At 40.0% G+C, this 16,074-nt stretch overlaps 1 protein-coding gene across 1 annotated transcript in view; it reads right to left on the minus strand.

Annotated features, from left to right (window-relative positions):
• The window catches only part of SLC25A32 (solute carrier family 25 member 32), a 121,336-nt gene that overhangs the window by 70,116 nt on the left and 35,146 nt on the right, over positions 1 to 16,074 (minus strand). Inside the window, exon 3 of the mRNA XM_069220598.1 lies at positions 3,756 to 3,841. Coding sequence (XP_069076699.1) covers positions 3,756 to 3,841 — 86 coding nt within the window. The remainder of the gene's footprint in view (positions 1 to 3,755; positions 3,842 to 16,074) is intronic.

The raw sequence follows: 16,074 nt of genomic DNA on the forward strand, positions 1-16,074 counted from the left end.
GCTGCCACAGACAGCTTAACTTTTCACTGCTCATTTCAAGGGGTCACTCACCCAGTAGCCTTACCACCCCTAATACAACATGATGTGTGCCCACCAATATGCTACTCTATACCTCAACTACAATAAGCCAGTTTCCTCCACATGTGTAGTTGATCACTCCTTATTTTCATCTAATTACACAGCCTCCGGCTTGTACCCTTCACATTAACCTTTTCTTCTCTCCTCCCATTGAGCTCTTAAACGTACAGGCTTATTAGCATTATTCAGTTTCTCCAGCAGCAGTTTCAAGGCAGCCTAGTGTCTGGGGGTTCTGAAAACTGAAAAATAATCATGGCCCTGTCAGGTAGGTGTTTAGTTAGCTGGTCATCGTGTCTTGTGAGCTTCATATGACTCCCCTTAGCTACCATCCATTCTAGCAGGTATTTGACCCAACTTTTGAATTGTGGTTCTCTCAGTCTTAACCAAGGAATTGCTAGATGCTTTTTGGCTCGACCGCATCTCAGCAATGCAAATCTGTACCTCTGCTGTCCCCTTTTAGGCTAAGGCAGAATGCCACGTAAGCAATGCTTAGTGCTGATTGCTGTAATCCCTGGTGTTGTCGGATACAATTTACATAGAACCTGCATCCAAAAGCTCTGTATAAACCAGCAGGACCATGTCATAATTAGAAATCCAGAAACAATGCGGTGATAGTGGATACTCTAATTAATCGCAGCCACTGTCAATCGCTAGGGCCACATCCAATTCCATTATTTTTGGCCCGCCATGCCACCTCAGTTGGGACCCAGCTATATGCAAATCAGCAAATCAGCCTTGACACTGCTCCTCATGAGAACGGTCCAGCCTGAACTGCCAGGCTACGTCCTTCTTGAAGCAACCTAGGACCAGTATTGCCCTAGTTAGGGCTCTTCAGCTGGGTATAGTTTGGTTTTAGTGGCACAGTGAGCCCAGGACCCACATCTGGGCACACCAGGTGCCCTTTGGCATCAAATGCAAAAAACAAGGTGATGGATGTAATGCTAGAATGAATCCCAGCCACTGGCAATGGCTAAGGTCTGCATTGCAATCCCAACCCAGTCTTGGGTTGCAGGTGTTCGGTTCAGGGGGGACCTGCCTTGGCAGTTCGGGATGGACTGTTTCCATTAGAGTGCCATTTTACGGTGGTCAGATATATTCTATGCAATTAATGAAATTAAATCAGCACTCCCAGATGTCAACCTGAACATTGCCAGGGTCTCGTTTTTCACTGGTGTTTCTGGAAACCCACCCTACACCTATCTAGCTGTTCCTGTCAATTTTGTAAAAACTGCTTTTGTCCAATAATAAAGGCTGTTTGAACTTCATCTCAAGTTACAGATCTATCATTGGGATACAAACGTGCTGTCCCGTGTCTTTCTAATCTGCCTGAAACACTACTGAAAACACAGACACAGATCTGCCTGAAATGGGGATCATCTCACGCCCTTCTGCATCACTCTTTCCAAAATCTGACCACTTCCCTAATTATGTATGGATATTTTTGCAGTATATGCCATCCCTCTCCCCAATCACCAATATTGCCAGCATTTTCTTCTGCCATGTGTGTCTCTGAACGGCTTAGTCTAAGTTTGCAATAAAACCGCTGGACCACCTGTTCTTGCTGAGTAGCCAAACAATATAACAAAGTCTGGCAGTCTCAACATCCCCTTTTCCCATGTACGTTTCAGTATGTCGAGTTTGACCCTTCTGCATCCCCTTTTTTCAATATGGCCAAAAGTTGGTCCAGCTCCCTAATCTGGTACATTTGTAACAAGCTCTTTCTTCCCTGCAGGGAACACAAACATCTCCTCAGAAGTATCACCTTTGACACAGACCGTCTGATCATGACAACATTCACAGTGTGCTCCAAAAGGCCACTTTGTTGAGCCAATATTGCTCTTCTAGCGTAGGTGCCGCTCCAATACCTACAAGTCTGAAATGTACTGGTTCCTGAGGAATGCCCAAATCAGGCTAATTATCCATCTCGTGCCCTTTTAAACCCTCCAGGAGGATTAATTTGGACATTGCCTGGTTAACACAAAGCCCAAATATTGCTTCAAATTGTTTCAGGTCCTGCCACAGAAGGAGTACTGGTGTTGCTGGGTCTTGCAGTTATATTAAAATATTGTCTTCGCACAAAGAGACCACATGCATAGTGTCTCCTACAACTATACTCATATTCAACAGCTCTTGTCGCAGAACAACCCCCTTTGGCTCAATTGCTAGAGCAAATAGGAGAGGAGACAGACAGCAACCCTGGCTGGCTTCCTTTCCTGAGGGCCAGCTGGCAGTCACCTCCTAACCCACTTTATCAGTGGCTTGAGCCTCCACATATAACAGAAAAACAAAACCACACACACAGGTCCAAATGTCATTTCCTAACACTAGCAACGTAAATGACAGATCTAGCTTATCAAAAGCTTTTCGTTATCAAGAACAACCAGTGTGTATGGATCATCCCTCCACTTCAAAATGTGCATTGCGAGCCACTGTAAATTAGGAAGTGTGCTCCTATGCAGCACAAAACTGCCTTGATCTGAATAAATCAGTGTCAACAACTTTGAGCAGTCAGTTATCCAACACACTGTTCAGCACTTTGATGTAAGTATTTAGCAAGGATAGTCGGCTGTAAGAGCCCCACTCTGGCGAATAGATCCAGTACAGGTCCACGGCTAAATTGTCTCCACCTGGGGAAATATATGCCATGTCAAATGGCTCCCTTGTTGTGGCAGCCTGATTCCTTGGCTAACTATGTGCTTTCCTACCAGGTTCTGCAGCTGCTTGTATAAATGTGAAAGATATTTTTGTAAAACATTGTTAATTCTGTCCTGCATGACTATTAGGTTTCCATTCTGTCTTAGAAGGAGTAGAACTGAAGTATTGTTTTTCACTCTTAAGTGACCATGTAGGCAACCATCCTGCTTTATGTCCCAGCCGATGTAACCTCCGGTGAATTGTCCTACTGCTGCAATTTCTGATGTGTCCCAGGTGTCATTGACTGTTTTTTAGCTTTTTTGGCCAAGTTCTTAAGATTCATTTCTAATATGCTAATCTCCCTATTCAGTTGTAGTTTAGTATCATAAATCTTAGACGCGTGCTCCTCCCGCAATACCACCTTAAAGGTTTACCATTCTACCGCTAAGCTAGGAGCAATGCCCCAGCTAGTATAAAAAATCCTATCAATTGCCTCGCTCACATGCCTCTTGGAGGCTCTGTGCTTTAAGGCCTCTGGTCCAAAACACCACACAGGAACCAGAGCTCAATGCAGGTCTTATCTGCAATGCTCACAATTTCTGTAACTAAGTCACAAGTAGCTACCACAAAATACCTTCTGCACAATAACTTGTTAAGATGGTAGATTCCTAGGGTTTGATCCCTTCTGGCACTAATAGGGGACCATGACAAAGTGCCTGGAGGTTGCGGGGAAGGCTGCTGCTGAAACTCGTCAGTTGATCACAAGACGAGAAAGTGGGCTGCTAAATAGAAATTACTTGGGCCGGTTTGCGAAGGGACTGACAGACGTGCTATATTGTACACAGTTTTTACTAGGTAACTTTAAAGAAGTAGTTTTCAGTCCAGTCCCAGTTGGTGCAATTACTGATGACTGGGTGATGATGTAAAGTGGGCCATATTCATTGCTCTTGTTTCACGTATGAATAACTCAAACCAATAGTCTAAAAAGCAGTTGGAAAAGGAGGAAAAAGCAACATCCTGACTAGATTAAAATGTTTTCTTACCAGCCTGTGCTGCAGAAATAAGGTGCTCTGTCGCAGTAAGTACCTCTTCCCGGCCTTCTTTTTTATAGGCTTTAATAGCATTATAGCTGAAAGAAGGACATAAAATAAGAATTAAGAGCGTCAGAAAAACTCTACTGAAATGACTACTATGAAGGCACAATTAGTACTTACACGATTATGCACAGCAGCAAAGGAAACTCTCATCATAGACAAGCATGCTCACTGCAGACTTTTTTTAGACGGTCCTCTCCTCCAGGCAAATAAGGCAGAGGATGAAACTGTGCAAATTGAAATTAGGAAAAAATAGACTTTTGAAGTTCCACCTGAATTCTTGGGCAAACACAAGGTCTCTGGAATTATGTGGTAGAGGAGGACCAGATTATGTGTCAGGGTTGACTAAGTTACGCGGCAAGAAAAGGCAAATCATGCAGAGTAGTACACAAAGGGCCACATGTACGAAGGCTTTTGCATGTCGCAAACAGGGAATCGGGCCGTTTGCGACATGCAAAATGCACTTTCCCATGTACCAACCCATTTTTGCGATTCGGTAAACTATTTACCGAATCGCAAAAAGGGATTGAGACTCACAATTAGGAAGGGGTGTTCCCTTCCTAATTGCGACTCGCAGTCCCATGTATGATTGTTACAATCGCAGTTAGCACCCGTGTCACAATGGTGCTAACCCATTCACAAACAGGAACGGGTCCCTATGGGACCCCTCCCCCTTTGTGAATGTCAGCAAAAACATTTTTTCAGAGCAGACAGTGGTCCTGTGGACCACTGCCTGCTCTGAAAAAAATGAAACAAAAACGTTTCATTTTTTGTTTTTGAAATGCTTCTCGTTTTCCTTTAAGGTAAAAGCAGTCACCGACATGGTGGTCTGCTGTCCCCAGCAGGCCACCATCCCTGTGAGGGCCGCCATTCCCAAGGGGGTCGCAAATTGCGACCTACCTCATGAGTAATCATGAGGTGGCCATTTGCGACCCCCTTGCAAATCGCTAACAGTGTCATTGACACTATACAACATTCGGTTTTGCGACATGCAAATTGCGAGTCCTTCTGAGTCGCAAAACCAAACGTTGGTACTTGTGGCCCAAAATTTTGTGATAGCATTACTACATTATTTTCCCACTTTTACACTTGTAACCACTGTCTGGGTTTAGGTTGCACCTCACTGGTACCAGTTTAACACACAAATATAGCTATAAGTAACAGAAAGGTGACCCCTCAACTTTTCCAAAGGGCCTTCGGCTGCACTGGAACACTTGGTGCTGTGTTTTTATCAACTTTTGAACTATTTGAGCTAGAAACAACATTTTTTAAATTAAAAATCTGCAGATTATGCATCAGATGATGGATAAAGTGCAAATCCATAATTATGCCATAAACACTGCAGCCGCACATCACATAATTCCAGTGGCCCTGGGCAAACACCATTATCACTAACATGTCTGACAACAATCACAGGAGCGCTTCCCCTCTAGTCCCAATCAGCTTGGTATCCAGGAACACTATCATAATATACAGAAAGACGATTTTAAATTCCCTCTAGTTGAACATTTTGTGAAATGTCATCAGATACAAGATCCTTTTTACTTTCTGTGGGTTGATCAAACTCAAACATCCCCCGGGAGGCAACCTTGTTCTCAAATTGCGACAAACTGAAAGTAAACTTATAATTCGTTATGACACAGTTCGACAAGGGCTTAACAAGGATCCAGAATGGCACTATTGGCTTCTCTGGCCATCACACCTATATATACACACTAGTGATCAGAAACTTGTCCCTAATGGACTTACAGCAACTATATTAAAACAAGTACTAAAATCTTATAATACCTACAATAGCAAAACTAAAACTATACCCCACTGATCCTACAGGCCAGCATACAACTATCTTCAGTATATTTATACTAACCCCCTCAGGGTAATAGCAATTGTAGGGAACTCTTGATTGCCTAATCAATTATGGGTGACGACACTTCACTTCCCTTGTTTCCTAATACGGGTTTCTCTCATAATTACACGTGACTGTCCCAAGATGGCCGAATAACTTTTCCAATATTTCCTTCGTCCCCATCACGGGTTCTAAAAATGGTGGTAGGACTAATTTGCCTACCCTCGATCAAAAATAACTGAAGGACTTCTAATAACAGGTTTCTCCCATATATGAACGCAAATATTTGATTGTCACACCAAATCAGCAGAAGGACATAATAATCCGCACCTTCCTGTTGTAATACTAGATAGATAGAATAGATAGCTATAGAATGTAGAATGTAGAATAGAATGTAGAATGTAGAATTCTGTGTGGGGACATCAGAGTCAGTTGGGAGAGGAGGCTTTGCTGATCAGACGCTGTCGGTGAGCCTTTATTATTGATGCTTCTTGAAATAAAAGAAACACAAAGAACATCTGCAAGTGTGTACATCTTTGATTACAACAATTTGGCGACGAGTGTTGTTTAGGCTCATCGAATATTCTATATTGTGGATCCGGTGGAGGAAAGTTTTGGCGTTTTTATCTTCAAAGTACTCACCGCTTTTCAAAAAGGTACTGTAGCCGTGGGATTTGGAAATTTCCTCTTTCCTTATTAATTTATCGCCGCTTCAAGCACTCATTAACGAAGTGTACTAGTTTCCTAGCAACGGTTGCTAGTCATGCTGGAGTACTGTTTGTGTAATTGTATTGTGCCCAATCTCCAATGAAAACAAATATAACGCGGTGACATAAACAACAGCCATTTTGGATTGGGCAAATTGAGTGAAACAAGGGCAAATTCCTAATAAAAGTACTCATCAACGGCGGCCATTTTGTATGTCGATTTGGATATACATTGCTTTCAATTGACCAAGGAGTATACAGTAGCCATTTTAAGTTTGCATGAGAGTTTCAGATTCTTGAAGAACGTTTTGGACACTGTGGAATACATAAAAAAAAAATATATATATATATATATATATATATATATATATATATATATATATATAAATATTTAAAGGAATAAATAAACTATGGCTCATAATAATTTTATTAACCAACCTGCGTTGTTTTTAAATAATCCTGGCAAACCTGTAATGAAATGGAGAAATTGGCATAGAGCATTTGAAAATTACTTGGTGGCTATTGATGGAAACAAATTTGATCCAGAACGGAAAAAAGCATTGATGTTTGGCCTATTAGGCAATACAGGTCAAGAAATCTTTGACAATCTACCGGAGTATGAATCGCCTCCTGGACAATTTATTCCATTGAACGAGTATGAGGAAGCAGTTAAACGTATGGAAAAACAATTCACAGAGGAGCCCAATGTAATGGTGGAGAGGCACAGTTTCTTCAAACGGAAGCAAATGGAGAATGAAAGCGTAGAGGAGTACATCGCTTCTTTGAGAGTCTTAGCTTCTTCATGCGAATTTAATGAGATGACTGATACCTATATTCGAGATCAATTTGTATTTCAATGTTATTCCAAAAAAATACAAGAAAGGTTGTTGGCATGCAGAAATCCAACATTACAAGAGGTTGTTGACATAGCCAAAGGAATTGAGAGATCGCTACTGTCCACTAAAGCTTTAACATCTGTAGATGTTTCTAATACAGATGTATATATGGTACAGGATCAAAAAACTAAAGACACTAAAGACAAAGATAGCAAGTACTACGGAAGGAAAAGTATACAATGTTACAGATGTGGGTCAAAATCACATTTGGGTAATAATCCCAAATGTCCAGCGTTAGGAAAAAAATGTATTAAATGTAAAAAAGTCGGTCATTTTGCTGTTGTATGTAGAAGTACAAAAGAGGGCAATCAAATTAGAATTAATACAGTTGATAATTTTGATGAAGAAATGTGTGCAAATATTGTCCTAACTGTAGAAGATGATGGTTGTAGGAAAATGATGAACAGATATAAAGCACCACTTGGTTGTGTTAGTATTGGAGGGAAAGAATTGGAGGTCATGGCAGATTCTGGTTCTCCTATTACTATATTAGATAAGGACAAATTTGAGAAAGTTTGGAAAAACTTGAAATTAGAAAAGAGTGATGTAAACCCAAAGGCGTTTGGAGAGTTTGATATTAACATGGTGGGATATTTTTGTGACACTTTGAAATTTAAAAGTCGCAGCATCGATACTAAGATATATGTTGCTGAAAATGGCAGGAACATCGTTGGTTGGCAGGATTTGGGTAGACTGGGAATAATTTTGAAACCAGGATCAACTAATCCAATCATTCTAGGTGATATACCATGTTCAGATGTCAATAGCATTGGGGATACTGATATGTATTTGACTCTTGAAAAGGTGTTGACTGATAATCAGGATGTTTTTGCGAATCATATTGGATGTGTGAAGGGATTTGAACACGAAATTAAGTTGAAAGCAACAGCTACACCTGTCATTCATAAAGTGCGTCCTGTTCCACTGTCTGTTAGAAAGGAGTTAAAAGATTTATTAAAGAAATTGTGTGATGAAGGTGTGATTGAACGCACAGATTCTTCTGAGTGGGTGTCGGCTATTGTAGTTACAAAAAAGAAAACTGGTGATATACGGTTATGTGCTGACTTGAGATCCTTGAACAGGAATATTGTAGTAGATTGTCACCCATTGCCCAGGATACAAGAAATTCTAGCAGCTACTAATGGTTCAAGATATTTTTCGTTGATTGACCTTAAGTCAGCATATCATCAAGTCAAATTGTGTGAATCATCAAAAGATTATACCACTTTCGTAACACCATTTGGAGCGTACAGATATGTACGCTTACCTTTTGGACTTGCTTCAGCCGCTAGTGTATTTCAAAAGCTGATGGATTTTCTTTTTCAAGATATGGATGGTATTGAGAAATTTCAGGATGATATTTTGGTGCATGCGAAAACATCTTCTGAACACAATGTCATTTTGAATAAAGTGTTAAGTATTTTAAGAGAAAGAGGGATGACAGTGAGTAGATCGAAATGTAAGTTCTTTTGTACAGAAATAGAGTATTTGGGACACACTTTATCGGCTGATGGTATAAAACCAAAGGAGGATTTACTTAAAGCAATTCGTGAAGTTCCCAGACCTAGGGATAAGGAAACTCTAAAATCTTTTCTTGGGTTAAGTGAGTACTATTCTAGGTTCATTATGGATTATGCTGGCATAGTTGAACCTCTTAGAAAACTGCTAAGAAAGAAAGTAAAATTTGAATGGTCATATGAGCAAGAAACTGCATTTATAAATGTAACAAATGCCATATTGAAAGCACCAGCTTTGCAACCTTATGATACGAAAGGACGCAACAGAATCACTGTTGATGCTAGTGCAACAGGTATAGGAGCTGTGTTTACTCAGATAGTGTCTGGAAAGGAAGTTACAGTAGCTTTTGTTTCTAGAATGCTTCGGAAATCAGAATGTTTTTACAGTACCATTGAAAGAGAGGCATTGGCTTGCGTTTGGGCCGTGGAGAAATTGAAGACATATCTTTGGGGCAATGAGTTTGAGTTAGTAACTGATCATAAACCATTGGTATACATGATGGATGGGAGGAGTAATACGAAGGCATCTTCTAGGTTGATCAGATTATTATCTAAGTTACAAGAATATAACTTTGTGATAAAACACATTTCTGGTGGTCTGAATAGACGTGCTGATTGTCTATCCAGGTTACCTTTGGAAGATGATGATCACAGAAAATTTTTGGATGATGAATGTATAGTGGCATATATGGATGTTGTAGAACATTGTGATGGTGTGATTTCTGCTGAGGAGTGGTGCAAAGCTTCTGAAAGTGATTCAGTATTACAACAAGTAATGAAATATGTCACTGAAGGGTGGCCTCCTAGCAGAAATGTAGGTAACGTATTAAAGAATTTTTCACAAGTAGCTGATGAATTGAGTATTGAATGTGGAATTTTAATGAGACATGATTTGTATGTTCCACCACAAGCTTTAAAGAAAAGGTTGATTGAATTGGCCCATAAAGGACATCCTGGCACTAGTCTTACAAAGAAAGCTTTAAGATCATATTATTGGTGGCCTGGGCTTGACAATGATGTTAATATGTATCTAGATAACTGTGTGGAGTGTATTAGATCTGACAAACATTGGAAACTGAGCAAAAAGGAATTACAACCTGTTTTGATACCTGATGCACCATGGGAGAAAATAGCTATAAATATTTCAGGACCATTTACTTTACTTGAATCAGATATGCGTTACTTAATTGTCATCACAGATTATTACTCTAAATGGATTCACTGGGAATTTTTAAGTAATGTTAGTACTGAAACGGTTGTTGAATTTTTAAGAAAAATATTTGCAATTGAAGGTTTACCCAGAATTTTAGTATCTGACAATGGTACACAATTAACTTCACAGAAAATGTGTGAATTTTTGGAATGTCATGGTATTCGACAAGAAAAAAGTCCTCTTTACAATCCTTCATCGAATGGTCAAGTAGAACGCATGAATAGATTTATGAAAGAAGGTATTCAATTAGCATTAGCATCTAAATTAGATGTATATGAATTTTTACGAGAGAAAGTGTATGGGTATAATTGTACTACGAATTCTACAACTGGATTTTCACCTTTCCTTTTGATGAGAGGGAGGAAGGAGAAAACTTTACTCACTCCTAAATTTGGCAAGGTTGTGAATAATGGTAATATGGTAAAAATTGTGGATGATAATGAACTTCAAGTTAAACAAAAAATTATCGACAAACAAGTAAAAACTAAACATTATTATGATAAAATAAATAGAGTGAGATCTGGAGTATTCAACGTAGGTGATTGGGTTCTTGTAAGAAAACCCTATAAAGTACAAAAAGGGGAGTCAGTATACTCTGCTCCAGTGCAAGTTTTGAAAGTATCTAATGGTTCTGTTCTTTTGAAAGATAAGGGTTGGTGGAGTAAAAATGCAGTGATCTTGTTAAAACCACATCAAGAGAGCATTTTGAAAAATGTAGGAAACAGAGTTGATGTTCATTTGGAAAATAGGGATTATTATGATTTTGGAGATTTAACTAGTGATGGAATGGAGGGAAAATCCAATTGCAGAATTGATGGAAACAATAGTAGGAGTAATAGTAGTATTTGTGACAATGAAATGCATAATTCAGAAATGGCACAGAGAGTTACAGAGAATGAATTAACTGATGTAACTGATGTTAATTTGGAGAACTAAAAGGAAAAGACAAGTTCCAAATAAGTATTCTGAATTTGAAATGCATTAATGTTTATATGATGTAGTAATTTATTATCATTACTTATCTATTATTATTATTACTATTTATTTTTTTGTTGTTTTTTGTTTTGTTTGGGAAAAAAAGAGATGTTGTAATACTAGATAGATAGAATAGATAGCTATAGAATGTAGAATAGAATGTAGAATGTAGAATTCTGTGTGGGGAGATCAGAGTCAGTTGGGAGAGGAGGCTTTGCTGATCAGACGCTGTCGGTGAGCCTTTATTATTGATGCTTCTTGAAATAAAAGAAACACAAAGAACATCTGCAAGTGTGTACATCTTTGATTACAACACTTCCCATTATAGCTTTCACCTATAATCAAACTCGACTATCTCAAGACGGCCGATGATATTCCCCTACACTTTCTCCGTCCCCGCCAGGATCGCTAAAATAGAGGTAGGACTAATTCACCTACCTCGAAGGACTTAGTCTAGCTCTTTATTTCAAAATGGCACCCATTTAAAACGCCGTACCACACATCATGGGATTTATCCCGTAACTTGGCTCGACTTTTAATTCGGTATGTGCATTTTTCCGAATACCGCAAACTAATATGGTATCAGTCCAAAGTATCATCACTCTTATATATCTCTATAATAATAGGCTACTTACCGATATAACTGGAGTTCCATAACCTCATATACATTATATTTTTCTGTTGCTCCACATAACTATTGTCCCTATGTACCTTTTTTTAATACCTTATTAAACGTTGTGACATTCATTTGTTTTCAACGATGCTGCTCCATTACGGTTATTGAGAGATTACCTTTTGCGTTCCTCTGAGGATCAAAATCAAATCCATTCTAGCTTTCTATTTGATTCATAACTGTTTGCTAACACGAATAGCTAGACATACTACAATACTCCTCACGGTCACACAAGTGTCTTAGTAGGGTAAATTATATTCCTCTAGTATAACCTATCTTGTTTTGCTCAAACAAGAATAGCTCCATTATATAGAATGAACTATTTCTGTTTATAAGTAAGAAGTAAGAAAGCGGGGAATTTATACTCATACTTTAATGCTCTTATTCAGACTGATCGCATTTGTTCAAGAAAGGAAGGTCCACCATGAATATACTTTTGGCCTGATTTTTCTTATATGCACTTTTTGATCACCATACATATTTCTTTTAGAATACTGTTACCAATACACTTTACACCTAAGGGACTGGATCCATCTTTTCTTTCCATTTTTTCTTCACTTTTTCCTCTCCATTTTGTTCTTGCCATCACCAATCTTGCTTCTTTTACAATAAGTTATATACGTACAAGCATGTACTCTCCCCTTTCTTTGATACCTTCACTTTGGTTAGCTTGTCACAGTGGTCAGTCACTTTGGGACTATTTATTTATTTCCCCACCCAGTCATTTCCATCTTTTCCACCATTGGAATATTGGGTCTACCTCAAGCTCACTCTTTTTCTTTTGTACCTATTCTACAGCCCACAACATTTGACTTAATCACTGTTTACCTAATTGCAGCCTTGAAAAACCCCTGGGTGAATTAACCAAAAAGGAGACGAAACATGTGTCGGCTGTTTTTCATCATATATTCAAGATTTCTACATGGAATATTAAGACACCTAAGATTCGTTACTACCAATAAATGAAACTTTCTTCAAAGCAATGATTGAAAAGCTTCATTATTGATTCCAATTTGATGGAACTTTGACAATACGGATCTTCTTGAGTGGGCTAGCTATCTTTTTGGAACTTGATTCATGACTTGGGGCAAACTGGTCCATACCCCTCTGATAACCCACCACATAACCTAGAACTGGGCATTCATAAGGACAGGAGAATTGGACCGTCAAATTCGATATATCAGACTTATGGTTACTGTGCTGTTGTGCGATATTGTGTATAGCTGTGGTCCTGAGCTGGCGTGGTTGGAGGGAAAGAGAAGTGGAGAGATCTGCAGAGATTAGCATTTTTATCATCATCCCATATCAGAGTGTATACGTGAGAGTTAAAGAAGCAGACTGTCTAGATATTTGGACTTGCAGCACATGGACTATAGTAAAGTCCTCTAAAACTATCCAGAAATGTGTAACAGATCTCATCAGTTATTCCACGCTTGTTCATTTCTTGAGTTTGTTTTTGGCTGTACAGTGCTGAGGAGATATGGTGCACTCATCTGGCAGCACCATTGTCCTCCTCAGGGCAGACACCTTATTACACTCTTCTACAAGGCCCTTAAAGGAGATTATGAAAAAAGCGCATATAAGGCGGGGTGACATTGGAGGCGGACTTGGGGGAACCCCTTGAGGACTCCGACTGGGACAGTGCCAGTGGACTGTTGAGAGCAGTCTCCTGCAATAATAGGTTTGAACTATTACACTTCATTTAGCTACACCGCACTTACAGGACAAAATCCTAGTTAAATAGAATAGAGCCCAATACGGCAGTGAAATGCATGCGCTGTGGAGAAGAGAGTGCCACATTCCTGCATCTGGCATGGCTGTGCGGGGAGGTACATGGCTTCTGGAGTAAGGTGGTGCCTAGAATTGAGTGGGCCATGGGTATCAGCATTACCCCTTACATCTGGTGGCTTGCCTGTTGGGGATGGTATTGAAGCCATGGGACTGCAAGATATCATAGAAGTTCCTTCAGCTGCCGCTGCTCCTTGCCAAACATAGGGTGGCCATTGGTTGGATGGGCCCTGGGTGTTGAGGGCAGCCATGTGGATTAGGGATGTGCTTGAATGGGGGGTTCTCCCTCTGACGAAAAAGCTGCAGAGGATGTGGCAGCCTGGAGGATGATATTGGACAATTTTAATGAACGTGGGGACTCGAACACTGATTCAGACCAGGGAGAACAGGAGACATGAGTGTTTACAGAGTTATGTTGAATATAGGAGGGGTGGCTACCAAGCGCGGACTTGATGAATGCACAATCATGTTAGCTTAGGGACTTGGTATATGTCACACTGCTTACTCTGTATTAACTTCAAATGTCAGAAAAAATTGAATGCATATTATAGCATCTGAACCTGACAATTTGCACTGATTGTTATGTTTCTTTAATCACAATAATAGCAAAAATGAAGGTTTAAAAAAAAAAAAAAAATTAGTTTCACTGCCTGAGAGATGTTTGATTTTGGGGTTCACAAACTAATGGCAGACGCTGGGTGGTTCACAGATTATCCACAGACCAACAAGATCTAATATGCTGCCGCACCTTGAAATGCTTGTTGTCGCTGCTATTTTCTTGATGTGGGCATCTCCTAACAGTCAGCATATCCCACGTTCAAAAAGACAAGGGAGTAAAGTGATGTACCTTAGAAGTAGAAAGGATACTGGATGGGCACAAATAGAGTGCAAAATATGCCCACAAAACAACACACCATTATTTTGGTTTAGCAACTTCTGTGGACTTCAACATAGGATCCATGGAATCTCCTCTATACAGTGGGAGTGACTGTGCTTCTTTGTCACCTAGAAAAGATAGCATCTTCTCAAGCCTGGAAATATTTGTGAATGGTTCACTTCCCAGATGTGACATCATGGCCCAGTCCCAATCTCAAACATCTGGGAACAGACCACATTCACTCCAACATGGCAGGGAAGCTACAAATCTTGAGTGATAGTAATCACTTAGGGATGGGAGAGCCGTTAGTTCAAAGACGTCACTTTAAGGTTAAAAGAATTACAAGACAAATTGTACAAAATGGCATTGAGGACGAAGAAAATGCCTGCGTGTAGCGGGTTCTGCAGGCCCAGGGTGCACAGCGTGGTAATAGGAGATACCCAGCGCTTGCTGTGCTTTACCAAAGGCTATGGCCATGAGCTCTTGTAGCAGAGATACTGGAAGAAGGTTATGGACAAAGGACAGGCCCTGAGCTAAGACTACAAATGTGCATGTGCACAGTGAGATCATTGCCAGACAACACCCTTTGAAAAGTGAGCACAGAAAGAGGCTTTGCAAAGTGGGTTCTGGTGGACATGGTGCAAATCGTGGCCCACACCTCTGCTTGATGTGCTAGCCCCTGTATAGTAAGAGTGGCATGAGCAAATGCAGCATTCTGTAGCCAGAGACTGCTGCACGCTGCCAATGCTTTGTGCAACAAATTCTTATTTTTTGGCCATAAGTCAGTCAAAGTGCAACCTAACAAAACCATTAAAAAAAACCTGAAAAATCTGTCATGCCTTTGTAAAGAAACACAAAACAAAAATATAGATTCCTCTTAAAATACTTCATCTGAACGGACATTGTTGTTATGAACCAAATCCCCCCAAAAATAATAAGACTGAAATTCATCGGTTATAGGTAATTTAACAAGCATTATGGCCCCACTGTATTCTTCATGACCTGACTATGTGGCAGATCAGCTGACATCACAAATGACAATCCATATCATCACTGATGACATCACATTTCACAGCAATTTATCACTGATGCTGTGGAACACTTCTGCTTCCAGAACCAATTGGCCTCAACCTTCGGCTGTGTCCTGCTGATTCTGAGCACAGCCTGGCTTCCGGTCAGGTCACTGGCCCAGCACCTCTGCCACAACATCCTCGTGCACAATGGCCTTGAATGTGATTGAATTAAGGTAGACAACTGGCAACTGAATGTCCCTGTACAGAAGAAGTAGAGAAGATCCTCTTGCATTTGTTACACATAAAAACAAACCCTACCGTTGCTCTTTCAGCAAACATGTGGAAAAGACAAGCATCTATAATGCCACTTATGATTTCATTGTTAATGTTATTTTTAGCATCATATGTGAGGTCCAGTGTAGTGCACTGGGGTTATGCTGTGTCGCTCACTGTAATGTTCCAGTAGTTTGCAAAATGTTGATTGCTTCCATGGGATACACTTGGGGAAATGTGCATACAAGTTTTTATAACATACCACAATCATAACTTTCCTCCAACAAAGTGTATTTCTTTGGTTTTAATATGATAAACTTTGACCAAATCCAAATAACCCACTGTGCCCTTTACCCAGTTCCCCAGGCTCCGGGATCTGTTTTTGAAGGCTTGCACCATTCCCAGCAGTAAATCTGCAGTGCCTACTCCCCAAAGATAGCAGGGCATGGACCATGCCAGACGTCCCTAGGTGCAGAGTAAAGGATGTGCC

Source organism: Pleurodeles waltl, chromosome 2_2, assembly GCF_031143425.1.
Source record: "Pleurodeles waltl isolate 20211129_DDA chromosome 2_2, aPleWal1.hap1.20221129, whole genome shotgun sequence".
Taxonomy (NCBI): domain Eukaryota; kingdom Metazoa; phylum Chordata; class Amphibia; order Caudata; family Salamandridae; genus Pleurodeles; species Pleurodeles waltl.